The sequence below is a fragment of the Balaenoptera musculus genome, chromosome 1 (genome assembly GCF_009873245.2).
Source record: "Balaenoptera musculus isolate JJ_BM4_2016_0621 chromosome 1, mBalMus1.pri.v3, whole genome shotgun sequence".
In the NCBI taxonomy this organism is placed as follows: domain Eukaryota; kingdom Metazoa; phylum Chordata; class Mammalia; order Artiodactyla; family Balaenopteridae; genus Balaenoptera; species Balaenoptera musculus.
This window is the reverse complement of record NC_045785.1, coordinates 118,650,269-118,671,092: the sequence shown is the minus strand read 5'-3', so window position 1 is coordinate 118,671,092 and position 20,824 is coordinate 118,650,269. Positions and strand designations below refer to the sequence as shown.

General features: G+C 43.8%; 1 protein-coding gene across 2 annotated transcripts in view; it reads right to left on the bottom strand.

Annotated features, from left to right (window-relative positions):
• Positions 1–20,824, bottom strand: part of C1H1orf226 (chromosome 1 C1orf226 homolog) — a 309,915-nt gene that overhangs the window by 229,456 nt on the left and 59,635 nt on the right. For both annotated transcript variants that reach the window (XM_036871202.1, XM_036871206.1), the window contains exon 2: positions 1,215–1,286. In XM_036871202.1, the coding sequence (XP_036727097.1) occupies positions 1,215–1,286 (72 nt within the window). The remainder of the gene's footprint in view (positions 1–1,214; positions 1,287–20,824) is intronic.

Genomic DNA, 20,824 nt, shown 5'->3' with positions numbered 1-20,824 from the left:
AACTACTGAGCCTGCGCGTCTGGAGCCTGTGCTCCGCAACAAGAGAGGCCGCGACAGTGAGAGGCCCGCGCACCGTGATGAAGAGTGGCCCCCGCTCGCCGAAACCAGAGAAAGCCCTCGCACAGAAACGAAGACCCAACACAGCCAAAATAATAATAATAAATAAATAAATAAATAAATAAATAAATAAATAAATAAATTTTTAAAATGCTGAAGGACAGGGAGGGCCAAAGCAGTGAAAAAATTATTTTAGTAGGCTGATGAACTGCTTAGAGAAACACAAGCAAACACACTAATTTTCTTCCCAAAATTGCTGTCATTGAATTGAGGTTTCTGTTGCTCAGGTGAATTGACTGAAAGTAAACCTGGCAAAAAGCAAAATGAAGCTCCCAACATCTATATGTTTTCCACTGAGGTGAGTAGATTCTTCTAGAAGACAAAGAGCCCAAACCAGGCTGCATTCAGGATGACCAATCCAGCCACCTCCGACACCGATTCTCTCCAAAAAGTCATTACAATTTGTTTGACCAATCCCAACCCTACCTTCGAAACTCACAAATCTAATTTCCTGTTTCATGACAGAGCACATGGGCAAATTCCTTCACAGTGATCAGAAGACAACTTAATTTTTATTCCACCTCTGCTCCACGTACCACAGACTCTGAAAGCAACAGGTTGGAAAGTTGATCAAACTCTATTCTAGAGTACCGGAAATGGCAGAAGAGAACCCACACACATGTCCAGAGCCTAAAGCAACCAACCAAGGAAATTCTGTTGAAATCCCACATTTGTTCTTAAAAATTTAAGTAGATCCTCTTTATGTACCACAAAAAAAGCTTTACTTTTGAAATGCTTTGAGCCAATTATCAGCTAATTACTAATATTAAACCTTTTCACGAAAACCTTTGAATAAAAAAGATACTTCACCAGTCTCCCTCATTCCCTGGCAGAACCCACACAACCTCAAGGGTAACGTGTCTCAGTTTGAGAAGCAGCAGGTCACAAGAGAGGGAGGGTGGTAGCCCTCCAGCCATCATACATCCATTTTACCTTGGTCTTTAATCAAGATCAACCACCTAACTCAGAACAGCTCCCCTGGACCGTGTAGGGGTCTTGCAAAGAGTGCAGCCATCCATTCTGGTACCTCCAGTACTTTCTAAAAGGGCGGACGCTTGAGTTCCAGCTCCACAACAGCCCCACCTCCAGCCACTCACCCGGATCCGACGCATGGCAGCCACAATCTCCACTCTGCTGTTGGGCCTCGGCACGTCCAGGCTTCCGACATACTGCGGGGAAAGAAGCAAACACTCACTGAGAAGACGGATGGCAAATGCCCCTAATCACAGAATGTCAGGGCTGGAAGGACCTTTGGAAGTCATCAAGTTCATCTTCCCATTTTACAGATGAGGAAATCAAGAGCCAAAAGGATGTCTTGAGACTATTTCTAACTTTATACAAAAGCAAAACAAGAAACCGCTTCCTTTCCATCTCGTTCTTAATCAGAGATGCAGCCAAGGACTGTGTTTAAACAAGCAGGCTCCTGAAACAGAAAGAGTTGGGTACGAAGAATCTCCCACCACTATCTTTGTGGCAAGCTACTTTGCCTTCGTCTCAATTTCCTCATCTGTAAAATGGGATTTCAGTAAAGATAAAATGAGCTAAGGTATAAATCTCTTACACAAATCTGGTCTGCATGCATTAAAGCCGTCCAAAAGAATAAAAAAGATGAATATCTACTTTTTTTAATTAATGGAACTGCATCGAGTTAGCCCTGGATGTTATAGAGACCTCACACATTTGAGTAATTTCCTAAATGGAGAAAAAGAATGGACTAGTTATGTATTAAAAAATTTAACTTGGGGCTTCCCTGGTGGCGCAGTGGTTAGGAATCCGCCTGCCAATGCAGGGGACACGGGTTCGTGCCCCAGTCCGGGAAGATCCCACATGCCGCGGAGTGGCTAGGCCCGTGAGCCACAACTACTGAGCCTGCGCGTCTGGAGCCTATGCTCCGCAACAAGAGAGGCCGCGACAGTGAGAGGCCCGCGCATCGCGATGAAGAGTGGCCCCCACTCGCCGCAACTGGAGAAAGACCTTGCACAGAAACTAAGACCCAACACAGCCAAAAATAAATAAATAAATAAATAAATTTATTTTTTAAAAAAAAATTTAACCTGATTAAACTTTTAAGTTAATTTTAAAACCAAATGACATACAGGTTGTCTAATACTGTATATAATTTCTTGCTGTACACTATTCAAATAATGCAGATATATGCAGAGCAAAAGAATAAAGTCCCCCACTGTCAACAGTTTGATGTACATCTCTTTTTGTATATTAATGGACATATATATATATTCATAGACACCCAGAGGAATTTCTTTTATGTAAAAAGATTCATACTACTCACGTTGTTCTGCAACTTGATTTTTTAACTTTAAATATAACTTGGACATCTTTCTCCACCAATGCATACAGGTCTATCACATTACATTTGATAGCTCCCCTGATGACTGATGGACACTTCCCCTAGGGCACTACTACAAAATTGCTTCCACAAACCTCCTTATCTACACACCTTTGAGCTCATCCAAGTAGCCCTTTAGGCTGGATTCCTACAAGTGGGATTGCTGGATCAAAATTATAGATTATTTCTAGATATCATTACTTGGCAGGATGAAACAAGAAAAGAGGACAACCCAACATTTATTAAGCACCATCCCATTCCACACTGACCCACTGGAATTTGTCTTTCCTTTTTACACACACACATAAAATAGCCCAGAGGATATCCTAGAAATTAATAGCTCCAGGATAATTTAAAGGTCGACGCAACCCAAGATTGCATTAATAGAAGATAAGAGCAGGACAGTCATTTCTACAGAAAACATATTTCCTGTGATTATGGGAATAAAAGGCTCTTCCTAAAATTTGGAGTTAAGGCTGGCCCCAGTGAGGAGGGTTTCAAAAACTAAATACTGGGAAAGGATTTCCCCTAGTACTGACCCACAGTTTGTGCTAACACACTGAGGATCAAGATTCCGAGCAGCCTGTAGGAAGTCTGGGCCCCAGATGGACAGCCTCACCACAGCAGGTAAACAAAGCCCCCTCGATCTAAGGATCTAAGCGTGCTGTCAGCTTTAACCATGGCTGGTGTTTCTGCCCTCTGAGCTCTGCTGGGGCCCCACCGTTTGTCAGCATGTCAGTGACCCACGTAAGCCAGGAATGACGTGAGGCCGGGTTTGTGATTGCCCAACTTCAAAGCACCCCCCCTGCCGGGGGCAGTTTCCGTGCTCCCTCTCCTGAACGCTGCACGCCTGATGGCTCTTGCCCTGAACTCTGAGCAGTCAGGGCTGACTTGGCAATCAGACCTTCAGGGCTTGTGTTCACTCTGGCATCACATGGGAGCCTGGATCTCAAGACCGAGCAAGGTCACCCGTTACAGGTAAACCTGGAGGACTGAACGATCCTCCCACACTGATCCCTGCAACCCCAGGAAAGGGCCTGCTACCCAGTGAGGTCCACAACTGGGCCTGAATGCAGATGCCCAGATGGGTCCCATCCCCATCCCTTCTCAAGAAGGGGCCCCGCTGGACTGAGAATCCCAAAGCGCTCGGGGTACAGTGAGGATGGAAGCAACACAGACAGAATGGAGAGGCAGCTTTCTAGCTCTGGACAAGGTTTCCGAACAAGCGAGTAGCATCCTGCATGTGAAGGCACTCACGTGAGGACACCCAACATCTTCATGCTATTAGTGCCTCCTTCACGCCATCAGCCAACCTGGTACATGTGCACGCATACACCACACACCTTCACACACACACATCAGGGCACACGTTCACACACCTCATGTGCCACATGCATACACATGACTGATCACCTCACACACACACACACCCCCCACATAAAGCATGCACACGGTCATCCCACACTCACTAACACATCCCACTTGTATTCACACCACACATTCACTCATCCTCCTTCCCAATCATGTGAAGAAAATCACAAATCTGTCTTTCTGAGGAGAGTCTGGAGCAGATAACCCATCTCTACCATAGCTGCACCTTACGGTTATTCAAGGAGATTAATAGGAAACACGAAGTAGGGATCAAAAGCCAAATATCCACACTAATCATGAACCAAAAAACAGCGACAATTTCAGGGAGGCAGGGGAGGGGTCAGAAATCCCACTCCTCAGGGCAAACCCAGAGAGTACGATAAGTGATTACTGCCGTTATGTACATGTATAACAAAAAAAAACGAAAATGTATCTCGATACCTAAACATTACCACCTCCACAACTAACTTCAGTCCATTCTGAGGCTCCATTTTGGCCAAAGTGTAAGACACAGTCGTAGACCAGACCCACCTGAAAGGTGGTTCGTACAACCACACAAGTTTAAAAATATCAGGGCCTGCTTCCTTTTCATTACCACCTAGAAAGAAAAAAAAAAAAAAAAGAAACTAGAGGGAAGATGCAAATTGTACTAAGTAATCAACATGTGAGATTTATCCAAGTCAGTTATTTATTTATTTATTTATTTTATTTTTGGCTGCGTTGGGTCATTGTTGCTGCACGCGGGCTTTCTCTAGTTTCAGCGAGCAGGGGCTACTCTTCGTTGCGGTGCGCGGGCTTCTCATTGTGGTGGCTTCTCTTGTTGGGGAGCACGGGCTCTAGGCACACAGGCTTCAGTAGTTGTGGCTCGCGGGCTCTAGAGCACAGGCTCAGTAGTCGTGGTGCACGGGCTTAGTTGCTCTGTGGCATGTGGGATCTTCCCGGACCTAGACTCGAACCCATGTCCCCTGCATTGGCAGGCAGGTTCTTCATCACTGTGCCACCAGGGAAGCCCTATCTAAGTCAGTTTTATCTGTGGCTTCCTCTTCCAGTGGAAGAGGAAGGTGCGTGAGTGCCTTCACATGCAGGATGCCACTCAGGGAATAAGCAGGAGTTAAGTGCAAATAAGGTTAACCGATGGACTTCAGTTATTCTTTGTAAGTTTCCAGAAAACCTCACCCTTGGTGCTAGGTTAATACCTCATGAAGTTTTTTGTTGTTGTTGGTTTGTTTTTTTGGTGGTTTTTTTTTTTTTTTTTCCCATTTTCTTGCTTCCACCCTATTTTCTGGAGATGAACTTCTGAAGACAGTGATAAACTGAACTGTAGTGTTTCCTGGTACATGAATCACAGTAAAAGCATCAAGACATAACAGCTTAACACAGCCACAAATATCATCGCCGCCCATTGACTTGTTAGACTTTCTGCCCTTGCCCTTGTCAAGGAACTCCCTTTATTTACAAGGTTTCTGTCAAGTGTTTCCAGAGACCGGGAAAAAGCTTATGTATGAATCAAAAATAAATGCATCAGATGATTCTGCTTGTGATAATGTTGGAGAAACTGGTATCCTCAGGCTAGGCCCCCAACAAACTCTGGACAAGATACAAAGAAATAACTGCACAGAATGTACGAAGAGTGAACTATGGATACATATAAACTATGGATATTAGTTAATTTAATTATAATTTATCAATATTGGCTCATCGATGGTAACAAATACACCACACTAATGCAAGATGTTAATAATGGGAAACTGGGCGGGGGGGGGGGCAGGTTGAGTGGGTATATGGGAACTCTGTCCTTACTACCCAATTTTTCTGTAACCCTAAAACCACTCTAAAAAAATTAAGTCTGTTAATTGAAATAATAAAAGTAACTTTGAAGGCACTGGAGAGAGACCAAAAGCAGGCAGAGACTGGCAGAGAATCAACCCTTAAAAGGAGGGAACCACACTAGGTAAGACCAGGTTTGTGCAGTTTTGCCCAATAGCACAATCCCGCAAGTGCTGCCTTGGCTGCCTGGAGCTTAGGCCAAAAGACTCACTCAGATGGCCTGGGGAGTTGGTCACTAGAGCCCGAAAGTGAGCAGAAACTTCTGACAGAAAAGGAGCCCCAATCGTGCATAAATCCCACTCAGGTCTTGGATGACCCCACCAACTGCACATGTGCAAAGGAGGCTCCAAGGAGTCCAGCAGAAGGTGGCAGCTGCTCACCTCAGCACAGGCAGATTTAGGATTTAAGACCAGCCCCATCAACTGTCCTTAAGAACAAAAATCTACACTCTTCAGAGGAAGACAGCAGAATCTTCTGTCATGGGCTATAAAAACCCCACTGACTGGCCAATGCAGGCAAGGCCATGGGGAAAGACCACAGTGCCACATTCTCCTGGGGTAAAAGGACAGGGCCCCCATAAATGGGCACAATGTAAAGGTCCCTGGATCTCTGCATTCCCATCTTACATCTCTCTGAAAACCACTCAGTGCTACAGCCTCAGCCCAGAGCACATCCATGTGAGGTTCAGGAGGACACCCCTCCTGTTACAGAGATAGACGATGAGGCCTAAAGCAGTTAGCAGGTGGCAGAGAAGGGGCTTGTTCTCCCGCCAGCTCCTGGGTCCCAGTCCAGGACCCTCCCCACTGCCTGCATTCTTATTAACTCTCTCCCTTCGGGTCCCAAACCTGGCCTGGTTTTTATTCCATCACCCTGCCTACCTTCTCATATCCTTCAGGTCTCTTGGCCACATTGAGTTCTCTCTCCAAAAATACACAGAAGCAGTAGAAAATCTGATACGCTGCTTGTATTTAGAAATCACCAGCTGTGATGGGCCCATCTGAGTTAGTCCCGTAACCAATCCTCTGTCCTGATACCTGCTAAAAACTTGGAATCATAGGTGCAGACAATTTCCCAAAAGGAACCTTAGGAATCATGTCCAAGGTTATGTCACAGAAGAAAGATTAAGTAAGAACATATGAAAAGCATTTAGCACAGCTGGGTATCCTGCCCGCACTTAATAAATATTCACCACTATGACTCCATCTAAAGTTACTCTTTTTCAACATCATGCTGTATCCTTCCCAGCATTTAACATGGTCTGCACTTAGGGGTTTGCCTCATTTACATGGTCGCTATCTGCCTCGCCCAGTAGAATGGAAGCTCCTTGAGGGCTGAGACCTTGCCCTCATATTCCTGCATTCCCAGCCCTTAGAACGGGGTCTGGCAGAGTAAAACTCAAGTATCTGCTGAATGAGTGCGGGGTAACTGCAGCCCGCAGAAGTGACCTGGTCCAAGGACACAGTTCATGGCAGAACTGGCATCGAAAAGCCCGTTCTCCCCACACCAGGCCAGCGTGACTGCTCCAACAGGAAAGTTGCTCCTTGCCTGCAGAAACTGCTCTCGGTGCACAGCTGAGCGTCCTGCTGAGCAGGATTATGAATGTGACCTGGGTGAAAGTTCTCGCCTCATTTAGCATCGAACAAAGCAGCATTAACTGCAGCAGCAGCGGTGGCCCCAGATTCCAGGGCACGCACTCAGCCAATGACCTTCTACTAAATGCTCTGGGGGAGGGAACCAAAAAGAGAAAAGCTGCCTCGGGGTGCCCCACACCCCACTTCTGCGGCCTGCTCTGTTCTCCAGGTGCTGCGGTGTGCAGGAGGGGGAGTGGGGACTTAGAAGTACCCATATGGACATTTACCAGTGTTCTTACCACCGCCAGCAACAAGACAGAAGCCTCAGTGCAGGTTCCCCTCTCCCCGGTCCTCCCCCTGTCCGTCCCCAACACCCACACACCAGAAAAGCTTCCAAAATGCTTGAAATGCGGCTGCACACCATGTCTTTATTTATTTGTAGTCTAAGAGGAATGAAGCACTTATATTTCTTCCTCTCTCTCCCAGCCCATCTGAAAAAGAAAGTACTATTTGAAGGCCATCTGATGCGACTGTGTCACTATTGATCAGGGGCTCAGCGGGAGCCGATGAATGTGCCGGAGATCACAGCAGAATCCTTCCTGCTCAACATTAAGGGGCTGGGTGCAAAATAAATAATCGTGGTGACTTGTCTTTACGCTAATGCCTTGCAATTCTCTAAAAGGCACAGAGGGTAAGACTGAACCGTGCAACGTGCCCATGGAGAGGCTGCCTCTGTGAGTTCTTTTAGTCTCCATTAGCAAAAGCTTAGATGGGTTGGCTTCATCATTTTTCTTTATTATGAGGACTCTGAATGAGAGAGCGAAGAGGAGAGAAAAAAGCAGTAAGACGGAAACCTGTTCTAGTCTTTCAACTATTAGCTCTTGAATGAAAGCCTCAGCTTCACAATTAAGATCTCTCGCTTACATCACAGATGCAGGCATGGGGCAGGGGCTAGGGCTGCATCCTGGTCAGGGAGTACTTTCCATCCCTGCCACCTGGGATGCTTACTTAGACTGCAGGTTATTTCTCCTATAGGGGGAAAAAAAAAAAAAAAAAAAAAAGGAAAAGGGGGAAGCCCAAGGCATAGTGAGAGGCAAAGAGAAACACTGACATTCCATGATACTGAAATCACCTGTAGAACAACCAGGTAAGCCAGGAATGGAGAGATGAACAAAGAACATGAGAAAATCATAGGCAAGTCAGACCCAACAGCTTAAGTGGCCTTAAAGGTCATTTGATCCAACCCTTCATTTTACAGAAGGGAAAACTGAGGCTCAAAGAGAAGAATAGAGTTTGTGAGTGGCGGAATCGGAACCAAAGTGGGTCTCCCTACCCTTCACTGAAACACTCGTACTTCAGTAGGAAATAAGCATTCAGAATGAGCACAAGCCAGTGTGCCCCAATAAGGCCTGGTTCACTACATTAAACTCAAACTGAGCTGGACAAGTAAGCCTGTGTACAGACACCAGAATGATCACGAGGTCAAAAACAAACCAATGAAAAATTTCAGGGCAGGAAGATTTGCAGAAAAAGGAAAAGGGATTACCATTTGATTCACTGAATGACACTGGGAATGGAACCGAAGATGCTCATTATGAAAATGGAGCAATGACACTGAAGGAGGAAAAAATGATCCCACTATTGGAAAGGACCAGGGAACTGAAGAAACACAGAGATGAGGAGACTCCAGGATGATGCCAGAGAGGGATTTCCCAGTACCAACACTCTGTACCTGCTAGATTCTAGGTATTTAAACTCTCCAAGCCTGTTTCATCCATAGAATACAGCTAGTATCTGTACTGCCTATAAGTCAAAGTTGTCCTAAGAATCAAAATTAGATCATGCAGACAAAAGTATTCTAGTTTTTAAAATATCATACAACCATAAAGAGATGATATTCTTTATATCATTATGTTCTTTCTTTGTGGGCCAAAAAGACCCTGAGGAGGCAGAATTTGTAGCTCTACAATAATCCTGTCTTGGATTCTCACAGACTAACGACTCTGCACAAAACAAGGTAATTCAAAATGCCACAGAGTTAATGGGAGGATGGAATCTAGAATTCAACCCCAACAGGCTCAAACAAAAGGGAAGGGATGAACGGCATGAGCAGGGAGTGTCACCAGTGACCAAGCTACACAGACACTGACAGACTCCCGCCCCCGCCCCAAGGACCACCCCCAGCAGGGAGTGACTAACTATGACACTGCTCACAGAACCTCACAGAATAGGCTCAGCTTCAGGTACATACCTTGTCACGTTTCCCTCCAGATGAACAGGCTGTGACCAGGAAAAGAGTTGGGGATGCAGGATCTCTAGTACAGCGGTCATTTATCACTGACCAAAACCCCACAACTAGTAAAATTTCCAGATAACTGGCATGTACCCCCATTTAAATACCAACCTTTTCTCTATTTTTCTCTCTTTTCTCTTTCTTGACTGGAAATTGTCCTAAAATATATTATACTCTTCCCTAATAACTGAGACTCTGAACTAGAATCCAATGTATTTCTTCAAGATTCAGAATAACCATTATATACATCACTTAATATATAAGCTAATATCAGCAATGACTCCATGAGAAATGTCTCCAGATTACTACTATGTCTTCTGAGTCCTTGAGGCTGATTTTTAGGATTTTTCTAATGCTTCCTACACTGTTAGCAGCAAGAATGATAACAATATGCCATATATGCTTCTGCTTTTGACAACTGTCCCCAAATCCTCAAGTACTAGCAAGACAAATCCAACAACATATAAAAAGGATTATACAATGACCAAGTGGAATTTTTCCCAAGAATGCAAGGTTGGTTTAATATATGAAAATTAATTAATGCACTATACCATATTAATGGAATAAAGGACAAACACCAAATGATCCTCCCAAAAGACAAAACATGTTTGACAAAAATCCAATATCCTTTCATGATGAAAACACTCTACAAACTATCAATGGAAGGAAACTTCCTCAACCTAATAAGGAACATCTACAAAAAACCCAGGGCCAACATCACACTGGATGGTAAAAGACTGAATGCTTTTTCTCTAAGATCATGACCAAGTCAAAGATGTTCATTCTCATCACTTCTATTCAACATTGATCTAGAAGTCTTAGTCAGGGAAATCAGGCAAGAAAAGAAATAAAAGGCATCCAGACTGAAAAAAGAAGAAGCAAAACTATTTACAGATAAGATTTTCTATATAAAGATCATGTTAATACAGATATACACACACACACACACACACACACAAAACCCTATTAAGACCAATGAATGCGTTCAAAAATGAAAACAATTCTATTCGCAATAGCATACCGTAATATTCAAAAAGAGTAAAATGCTTAGGAATAAATTTAAGTATAAGATGTACAATGAAAATTATAAATCATAATTGAAAGAAAGTCAAGACAGCATAAATCAATGGAAAGACTTCCCATGTTCACTGTTCAAAAGACTTAATACTGTAAAGAGGGCAATACTCTCCAAATTGATCTACAAATTCAGTGCAATTTCTACTAAAACCTATACACTGTTTTTACTACCAGCGCTTCTGATATCAAATGTGTGGGCTTTTCACCCCAAGTAATTCTCCACTTCTCTGCAGACACCAACTGGGTATCCTACAATTTAATTCAATTCTGACACTAACTACCCAGAGTTAGCACAGACCCCCCCCAGTTAACAGCTCAGTCCCACAAGACTGCCCCGCCACTTCAGACGCCAATCACAAGTCTTCCGTCTCATGTACCTCTGACCAACCAGCTATAAATTACGGGTTCCTATGACCCCTCTCAGGTTTGATAATTTGCTGTAACAGCTCACAGAACTCAGGGAAACACTTTACTTACTAGTACTGAATTATTATAAAGGATACAAATGAACAGCCAGATGAAGAGATGCATAGGGCAAAGTATGTGGGAAGGGGAGCAGAGCTCTGGTAAGCCTCTCTGGGCACACCATCCTCCCAACACGAACCTGGAAGCTCCCCAAATCCCACTGTTTAGAAGGTTCTATTATATAGACTGGCCATTGAGGTTGGACTTAATCTCCAGCCCCTCTCACCTCCCATGAGGTTGGGAGGTGGGGCTGAAAGTCCCAACCCTCTAATCATAAGGTTGGTTCCTCTGGCAACCAGCCCCCATCCCGAAGCTATCAGGGTCCCACCAAGAATCACCTCATTAGCATCAACTCAGGTAAGGTTGAAAGGGGCTGCTTATGAGTGACAACAGATGCTCCTCTCACCCCTAACATTCAGGAAATTCTAAGAGTTTTAGGAGTTCTGTGCCAGAAACCAGGGACCAAATATATATTTATTACACCACAATATCACAGAATCCCATCTTCCTTTCTTGCAATAAATTGACAAGTCAATCCTAAAATTTGTGTGAAAATGCAAGGGACCCAGAATCACCAAATCAACCTTAAAAAAGAAAAACAAAGTTGTAGGACTCAAACTTTTCAATTTCAAAGATTACTACATAACTACAGTAATCAAGACAGGAAGGTACTGGCATAAAGCTGGACATACAGATCAGTGGAACAAAATTGAGAGTCCAGAAATAAATCCTTACAGTTACAGTCAACTGATTTTTGACAAGAGTGCCATGATAATTCATTGGGGGAAAAAGGTCTTTCTAACAATGGTGCTGGGACAACTGAATAGTCACATGCAAAAGAATGAAATGAGACTCCTACCACATATATGTGAAAATTAACTCAAAATTTATCATACATCTCAATGTAAGAGCTAAAACTATGAAGCTCTTAGAAGAAAACAAAGGAGTGTATCTTCATGACCTTAGATTAGATAATGGTTTCTTAGATATGACACAAACAAAAGAAAGAAAATAAATTGGACTTAAAATTAAAAGCACTTGTAAAATTAAAAGCACCTGTGTTTCAAAGAATATCATCAAGAAAGTAAAAATACAACTCACAGAATGGGAAAAAAGATTCACAAATCATACCTGATAAAGGTGTTTTATCCAGAATATAACTCTCAGAACAATAAAAGACAAAAAACCCAAATGAAAAATGGGCAAAGAATATGAATAGACATTTCTCCAAAGAAGATAAACAAATGGCCAGTAAGAACTTGAAAAGATGTTCAACCATTAGTCATTAGGGAAATGCAAATCAAGACCACAATGACATACTTCTTACCTACTAGGACGGATAAAATTTAAAAAGACAGACAATAACAAGTGTCGGCAAGGATATGGAGAAATTGCAGTAGGAAATAGTGCAGCAACTTTGGAAAAGTTTGGCAGTTCCTCAAAAAGTTAAACAGAGTTAATATATCAGCCAGCAATTCCACTGCTAGGTTTATACCCAAGAAAAATGAAGACATATGGCTGGGACTTCCCTGGCAGTCCAGTGGTTAAGACTCCGCACTTCCACTGCAGGGGGCACAGGTTCGATCCCTGGTCGGGGAACTAAGATCCCACAGGGCACACGGCATGGCCAAAAAATAAATAAAAATAAAAAAGTAAGACATATGGCTATGTAACAATTTATACATGAATGTTTGTAGCAGCACTATGTACAACAGCCAAAAAATGGAAGCAACACAAATGTTCATCAACAGATGCACAGATTTAAAAAATGTGGCATATCCATACAATATCTTTTGGCAATAAAAAGGAATGAAGTACTGATACATGCTACGGTGTGGAGGAACCTTGAAAACATCACTTTAACTAAAAGAAGCTAGTCACAAAAAGCTACATACTGTATTATTCTATTTATAGGAAATGTCCAGAATAGGCAAATCCATAGAAACAGGAAGTGAATTAGTGGTTGCCAGGGACTAGGGAAATGACTGCTAATGGTATATGTTTTCCTTCGGAGATGATGAAAATGTTCTGCTACTAGATACCTGTCACACAACTATGTGAATATACTAAAAATCACTGAATTGTACATGCTTATTAGGGTGAATTTTATGGCATGTGAATTATATCTCAATAAATCTGTTATTAGAAAACAATGCAAGGGGGACCTCCCTGGTGGTGCAGTGGTTAAGAATCTGCCTGCCAATGCAGAGGACACGGGTTCGATCCCTGGTCCGGGAAGATCCCACATGCTGTGGAGCAACTAAGCCCGTGCACCGCAACTACTGAGCCCACACGCCACAACTACTGAGGCTCATGTGCTCTAGGGCCCATGTGCCACAACTACTGAGCCCACGTGCTACAACTACTGAAGCCCACACACCTAGAGCCCGTGCTCCGCAACAAGAGAAGCCACCACAGTGAGAAATCCGTGCACCACAACGAAGAGTAGTCCCCACTCTCCACAACTAGAGAAAGCCTGCACACAACGAAGACCCAACACAGCCAAAAATAAATAAAATTTTGAAAAAAAAACAAACAATGCAGTAACTCTCCCCCTTTTGGTCTGCTGTGGAAACAAAGTACAACTGCAGCCAAATTAGATTCTCCTTCAACACAAGGCTATGAGATTCACCATCCATCTTGGCTGCTCAAATCTCTCTTCTGTGCCTTTCTGCACTGCTGCCTGTCATCAAGATGCTTGAGTTCACCAAATAAATAATCCCTGGGGGAAAAATGAGCTATAACTGTACTGAAATTTAGTTCTAGTCCTAGAAGATACATTTCCCTCTCCCAAAGAAAATGAATTTTTTCTATCTTATAAGAGTTCAGCAATCCCATTTCATATTCCTACTCTCCAGTGCAGTAAAACTGAACAGAAGTTCACAAGATAGATTATTTCTGTATCATGCTGAAGCTTCCAGAACAAAGAGTCCAAACACCACACCATTTCTGGGACTGCGTGGGTAAACCAGGCTCACTGAAGTGGCCCTAAAACACAAACAGTAACAAACTTCCAGGCAGGAATATATTTTTAAAGACACACCAAGTAAAAAGGTAAAATAATATATTACACATTTTCCAACTTAAAAATTCCAACTTTCAAAGACTGTGACTAAGAGGAAAAAACAAAAAAGTGGTGTTATGGTGAGATTAAGGAAGTAGAATTTCAGGGTTAGAAGGGACAGTAAACACAGATCACATTGTCTGACAGCCCTCCCCCCTCCACACATATACCTGAAACTTTTCTCTCTTCTATAAATCCCTGCCATGGTGTTAACCAGCCTATGCTTAAATACCACCACTGAAGAAGAAATTACTACCTCAGACGATAGCTTTAACTGTTGGCAAGTTCCCCGCTATGGCAAGCTAAGACTGCTCTCTATAAAGATTCAGACTCTACTCTCTCCTCAAACGCATAAAGATATTTCCCATCACCCTGGCACCCACGGGCTTTCTCCTCTGTACATTATAGCCCTTCTCATCTTTAGAGTTCAAAGAACACTATGGATAAGGCTTCACTATTCTCAGAAAGGTGTCCCAAGTGCTACCAGCTCTGCCAAACATTACCGTGAGGGCCCTGACAGGCTAAGGCTTAAGGAGGGGACAGTTGTAAAGAGGGGAATTTTCAAAGAAACAAGTAGATGAGCAGGAGAAGGGAGAGAGCAAGAGAGAAAAGCTAAAGAGGTGCTCATGAGGACCAGCTGCTGAGAGGCAAGCCCGACAGGCTGAGCTCTCACCCTGATGCCAACTAAACCCTGAGCAGCAGCAGGTTCAAGAACCCCAGATAAAGACATGAGTCAATCTACTCTTGGCTCAGCCACTCGGCTGCACTGTTTCTGATCTGTGTATAACAGAGAAAATAAATAACCGGTTCCTTCTTCTCACATAAGAGCTGAAAAAAATAATATGATGCACTTTGTACCTCAGAAGGGTGAAAAGATGTAGAGAGACAGACATGATATCAAGACCAGCAGAGGCAAAGTTTGTCTCTAGTGACCTTTCACTTCTCACATGGGGTCCCATTCCTCATCTTTCCAGGTACCGTTTCTAGCCCTCCTCCCAGTATAGAACCAAACCTCTGGGCCATTTCTTTCCCCACCAAAACTTCCCTGTCCTGGTTCCAAGTCCCCAGTCTCCATGCATTCCACACACAGCTAGCTAACTAGACAAACTAGGACAACACTAGCAGCAAATGTCCTAATTTACTACCCCAGCCAGATGACACACTCACACCTTAAGAGCATCTCATGGAAACCAAATATCCTCAAAGGCTATTCACTGGCCAGAGTTTCTAGCACTGAGTATCAGATCAGTAGAGTGGATATTTGAGGACAAAGATGTCTTTTAACTACAGCCTTCAAATCACAACAGAAAAGCTTCCATCTATTCTGCCCAAGGGTAAGTGATGGCCCTGCACAGAGAATTACATAGGCTGGGATTAAAGACTCTTAAGGGAGGTAGCAAGGTATAGGATAAAGAGCCTGGGCTATGCAGTCAGGTCAGGATTGAAATCTGAGCTTCAGTTTCTTTTTCTGCAGAATGGGGCAAAGACTACCCCCCTTACAGAGCCACTGTAAAGACTAAATGAGATAATGTATACAAAGTGCTCGACACTTACATCTTCTTTCAGCTCCCCGTCCAGGTTAGTTCTCCCTGTTACACTTGGTTTCACTTATCAGAGTTGTGAGTTTAGAACTGTTTGTTTGCTTCTTATATTAACTGTGTGTCCCTTAACCAGACTGCAATAACTAGGTAGCATGTAGTTGTCACCACTGTATCCTCAACATCTAGTACAAAGCCTGGCCCATCAAACAAACATGAACAATGAGTAGCTATTCCTGTTGTTAAGCAAGAACCTTTAAGATGTTATCTAATTCTTTACCTACCTTCAGGCTGTCCCAGACTGTTGAGCCTCCATCTTATTACCCAACTTCCCATGATGGTCCACCCAACAGTTCTCATAGCAGAGTAATTCATCATCATCACCACCACCACAAAACAGCAAATACTTTTGCAATGATTTTTCGGATATGGTAATTTAGGTAAACTATAGGAAGCAGGAAGTCTGAGGAATCCAAAGTCACAGCAACAAAATTCCTCTTGCCAAAAGGTGGGGGGAAAGAGGCTAAGAAAAGCCACAAGGATAATCAAAGAGAAGAGTCCTTAAGAGTAGCCAGTGTGAGGGGAGAGAAATGAGGGGTACACATGGACTGTGAAGATAGTTTCCCAGAGAGAAGAAATGATGGAAGACAGAGACATTAGCACGGGAAGGTACCCCCAAAGTCTTTCAGTCCCAACTTTTTACTCCAATAAGGCAGGACAGTGATGTCCAATGATCTATTGTTTGCTCAAGGTCACCCGGTTAGTTACAGGGTCCAGATGAGACTATGACACAGGTGTCCTGGCTTCCAAGCCAATGTTCTAAAAATAACAGTATGATAGAATCAGATGAAAAGGCTTGGCAGTCCCAATCCCAGTTCTGCCACTTTTAAGCAGGTCTGTGAATTTCAGCCAGCTGGTCAACCTCCCTGCACCTCCGCTTCTTCATCTGTGAAATGGAAACCTGCAGGGTTATCATGGGAACCAAATCAGACCATATAGGAAAAGCACGTAGTATCTCAGAGCTCTATTCCTTTCTTTATGAAAAAATTACAGAGCACTTATTTGCCAAAAATCAGGGAGACAAGAAGAAATGAGATTGTAAGGGGGAAAAAATGATAACAAGGAATGACCAAGCTCTATCCTAACAGAGAACTAGGTTTGGAAATAATTGTCTGAAGGACCTTGAATGAATACGAGTGCCGGGTTAGGGAAAAGGAAGTGGTCCAGGGCCGGGACAGAAGAGGTTGCAGGCAAATGTCTTCTCTGGGACACAGAGAAATGCTTCAGAAAACAGAAGTAAGACTCTGCCACACCTGCCCTAAAACCTTAACCTCAGACTATGCTGCTTGCATCCCATTCTGAGATGCCAACAAAGCAAGCAAAGGTTCAGATCTGTCTGACAAAAGTTTATTAAAAAATAAATTTCTCCTTAAAAAAAGATTTTTGTGGAGCATCTCCTTACATACCACGGAGCTAAAGAAACTCTTTAGATGTTGCTGTCAGAGGCCCACCCCACCCCTGGAGCACCAGAAGGTTCAGAGAAGAAAACTAGGGAGGGGATGAGGCCAAAAGCCAGGATGGGATGAGAGGCACCCACTGGGGCAGAGGAAGATGCTGCATCCTGAACCAGGGCCCTCATCCACAAAGGAGCCATCTGCCAGATGCTCACCTGTCATGAGCCACAAGGTTCCTTGGGTACAGAAGCAAGGGGAAGGATGGTAGGGGTGAATGCCAACCAGGAGGACCAGCCATCTTGGTCTTCCTGGAGCTGTCTTGGTTTTAGCACTGAAAGTTCCACATCCTGGGCAAACCCCCATCCCAGCTCTTTGTAGTGTCCCCTCTCCTCCACCCTGGTTTCACTAGCAAGAGGGTGAAACACTCCTGACCTACCAAGGGCACTATAGATGCTAGCAGCCTCGCCAGCTAAGCACACAGTCTCTCAAAGAAGGGTCTTCTTAATGCCTCCACTTAGGTAAAGTTACAGAAAAGGAAGAAATAGGTGCTGAGAAAGCAAGACGAGTCCCTTGGGATGTCTCCCAGGCAGGCAGGATGCCAAGCCTCAGGCCCCATCTTGCCAGAGTTATAAGGATGTCCTCTGAAAAGTGACACTCAGCCGTGCCAGCTCCTGCATGCTTCCTCTGTCGTTTTCCCAGATGGATTCAGGGGTGAGGGGCAAATGGACAAATAAAATGCTACTCAAGGGCATAACAATTATTAATAGCTACATATTAATATCAGTGTATGTATTTCTGTACAAATTCCAAGAACTATAAACACCTCCCCCACACTCATTACCACAAAGTTTTATCATCTGGGCCCACTCTTCCTACATTTACAAAACCAAACCAAAGGAAAACCACATACCTCATCATGACCACTGCCCCACCGCACAACAGAAGGATACACTAACCTCTCTGGGCTTCAGCTCTGCAAACATGAGTAAGAATACCCATTGTAGAGTGACTGTGAGGCTCAAAGGAGTGATCAATGTGAACATATCTTGAAAAAGTATGAAGCCCTACAAGAGCAAGAGGTGACATTGTTATAACACAGGAGTAATGTGGCACCAGGTCCCTGCCCGCTGAGATAGGAGCAAGAGGTACAATCCCAGGGAAAAGGAGGGGCTGAGCCAAGCCAAAGCACCAGACTTTCTGGGCTGGGGACCACAGACTCCCCTGTACCTTTCTATAGCCCCACCTGCTCCCAGGATGCAGAGCAACGTGCTCTGGTTGGGGGACTGTCTTTGGACACTACCTCTCTCCTGGAGAGGAAGAGGCCGTTTCCAAGATGCCACGGCCCAACGCTGCCACTGTAAAGCATCACTGGACTGTTAGTGCTGTTGGTTTCCACTCAGGGATAGCTCAGAGGCAGCACATGGTGAAGTAGAAAGGGTCTAAATTTCAACACTACCACATTTTGACTGTGAGGGGGTCTCAGGAGAGCTACTTACCCTCAGGAGGATCAGCAGGATCTCTAGTACAGCGGTCATTTATCACTGACCAAAACCCCACAACTAGTAAAATTTCCAGATAACTGGCATGTACCCCCATTTAAATACCAACCTTTTCTCTATTTTTCTCTCTTTTCTCTTTCTTGACTAGAAATTGTCCTAAAATATATTATACTCTTCCCTAATAACTGAGACTCTGAACTAGAATCCAATGTATTTCTTCAAGATTCAGAATAACCATTATATACATCACTTAATATATAAGCTAATATCAACAATGACTCCATGAGAAATGTCTCCAGATTACTACTATGTCTACACTCACTGAACCTAAGTATACTCATCTGTAAAGTGGAGATGATACCTAAGTGGAGGGTTTGAGGCAAAAATTAAATAACATACGTAAAGCACACAGAATGCGCCTCACTAAGTGGAAGCTGTTCCATGAAGAGCTTGGAAATGCTCGCGACACCATGGCTCCCGATCCCTCCTCGGACTTACTGCCCAGCTGCCCCACCACAGTCAGCCCAGTGGCGCTGGGTATGAAGAACGCCCTCAGAGAATGCATGAGGATTTGCAGACTGCGGCTGCCGTGGGCACCACCAGTCTACTCGGTTGACACTGGTCCTTCTTGAATGACAGAGCCTTTACCATAGGTTTTATAATTTGGTGAAATACTGCAGAAATCACGAAGCTAACCATCCACGCTCTCCTCACCTTACTGGAAACACACAGCTTGGCAAAATTTTCCAGCCTCCTGTGAGTTCTGGCCAATGAAAGGTGAACAGAACTGACGCTCACCGCCACCAAGACTGATGATTAAAATCAACTCCCAATGGAAATCCTTGCTGTCTTTCTCATTCTCAGATGAATAGAGGGCAATGACGCCCTAGAGGAAGGTAGAACAACAAGATGGAAAGAATCTGGGTCCCCAGATGACTGCACGTAATTTAGCCCCCTTTCCACACAGGACTGTGAAGTAAGAAATACTGATATAACCTTTTCTTTTTTTTTTTTAGATTCCATATATATATGTTAGCATACAGTATTTGTTTTTCTCTTTCTGACTTACTTCACTCTGTATGACAGACTCTAGGTCCATCCACCTCACTACAAATAACTCAATTTCGTTTCTTTTTATGGCTGAGTAATATTCCATTGTATAAGTGTGCCACATCTTCTTTATCCATTCATCTGTCGATGGACATTTAGGTTGCTTTCATGTCCTGGCTATTGTAAACAGAGCTGCAGTGAACATTGTGGTACATGACTCTTTTTGAATTATGGTTTTCTCAGGGTATATGCCCAGTAGTGGGATTGCTGGGTCGTATGGGGCAGGACAGGAATAAAGATTCAGACATAGAGAATGGACTTGAGGACACAGGGAGGGGGAAGGGTAAGCTGGGTTGAAGTGAAAAAAGTGGCATGGACTTATATATACTACCAAATGTAAAACAGATAGCTAGTGGGAAGCAACTGCATAGCACAGGGAGATCAGCTCAGTGCTTTGTGACCACCTAGAGGGGTGGGATAGGGAGGGTGGGAGGGAGACGCAAGAGGGAGGAGATGTGGGTATATATGTATAGCTGATTCACTTTGTTATAAAGCAGAAACTAACACACCATTGTAAAGCTATTATACTCCAATAAAGATGTCAAAAAAAAAAAAAAAAAAAAAAAAAAGAAATACTGATATAACCCGTTGAGATTTTGGTGTGTGGTAGCCAGCATGACTCTCGCCTCCTGGTATTCACACCCCTGTAGAGTTCCCCCCAAGTGTGAATAGGCTGAGCCAAGTAACCAATAAGATGTTATGGAAAGGACTGGGTGTGAATTCTGTAGCTAGGTTTTAAAGACTTTACAGCTTCCACCTCTCTCTCAGTGCACCTGCTCTGGGAGAAGCCAACTGCCATGTTGTGAAGGCACCCAAACAGCCCCACGGGCAGGTCCGTGAGGCAAGGAACTGATGTCTCCTGCCAATAACCAGCTCCAATCTGCCAGTCATGCAAGTTAGTCAACTTGAAATGGGACTCTCCAGCCTAGTCAGATCTTCAAATGACCGCAGCCCCAGCCAGCATTTTGACTGCATCTCCCAAGAGACCTTGAGCAAGAACCACCAGCTAAGCTGCTCCTAAAAACTTGACCCACAGAAACTGTGACACAGTTAATGATTATGGTTGTTTTAAGCTGCTAAATTTTGAGGTA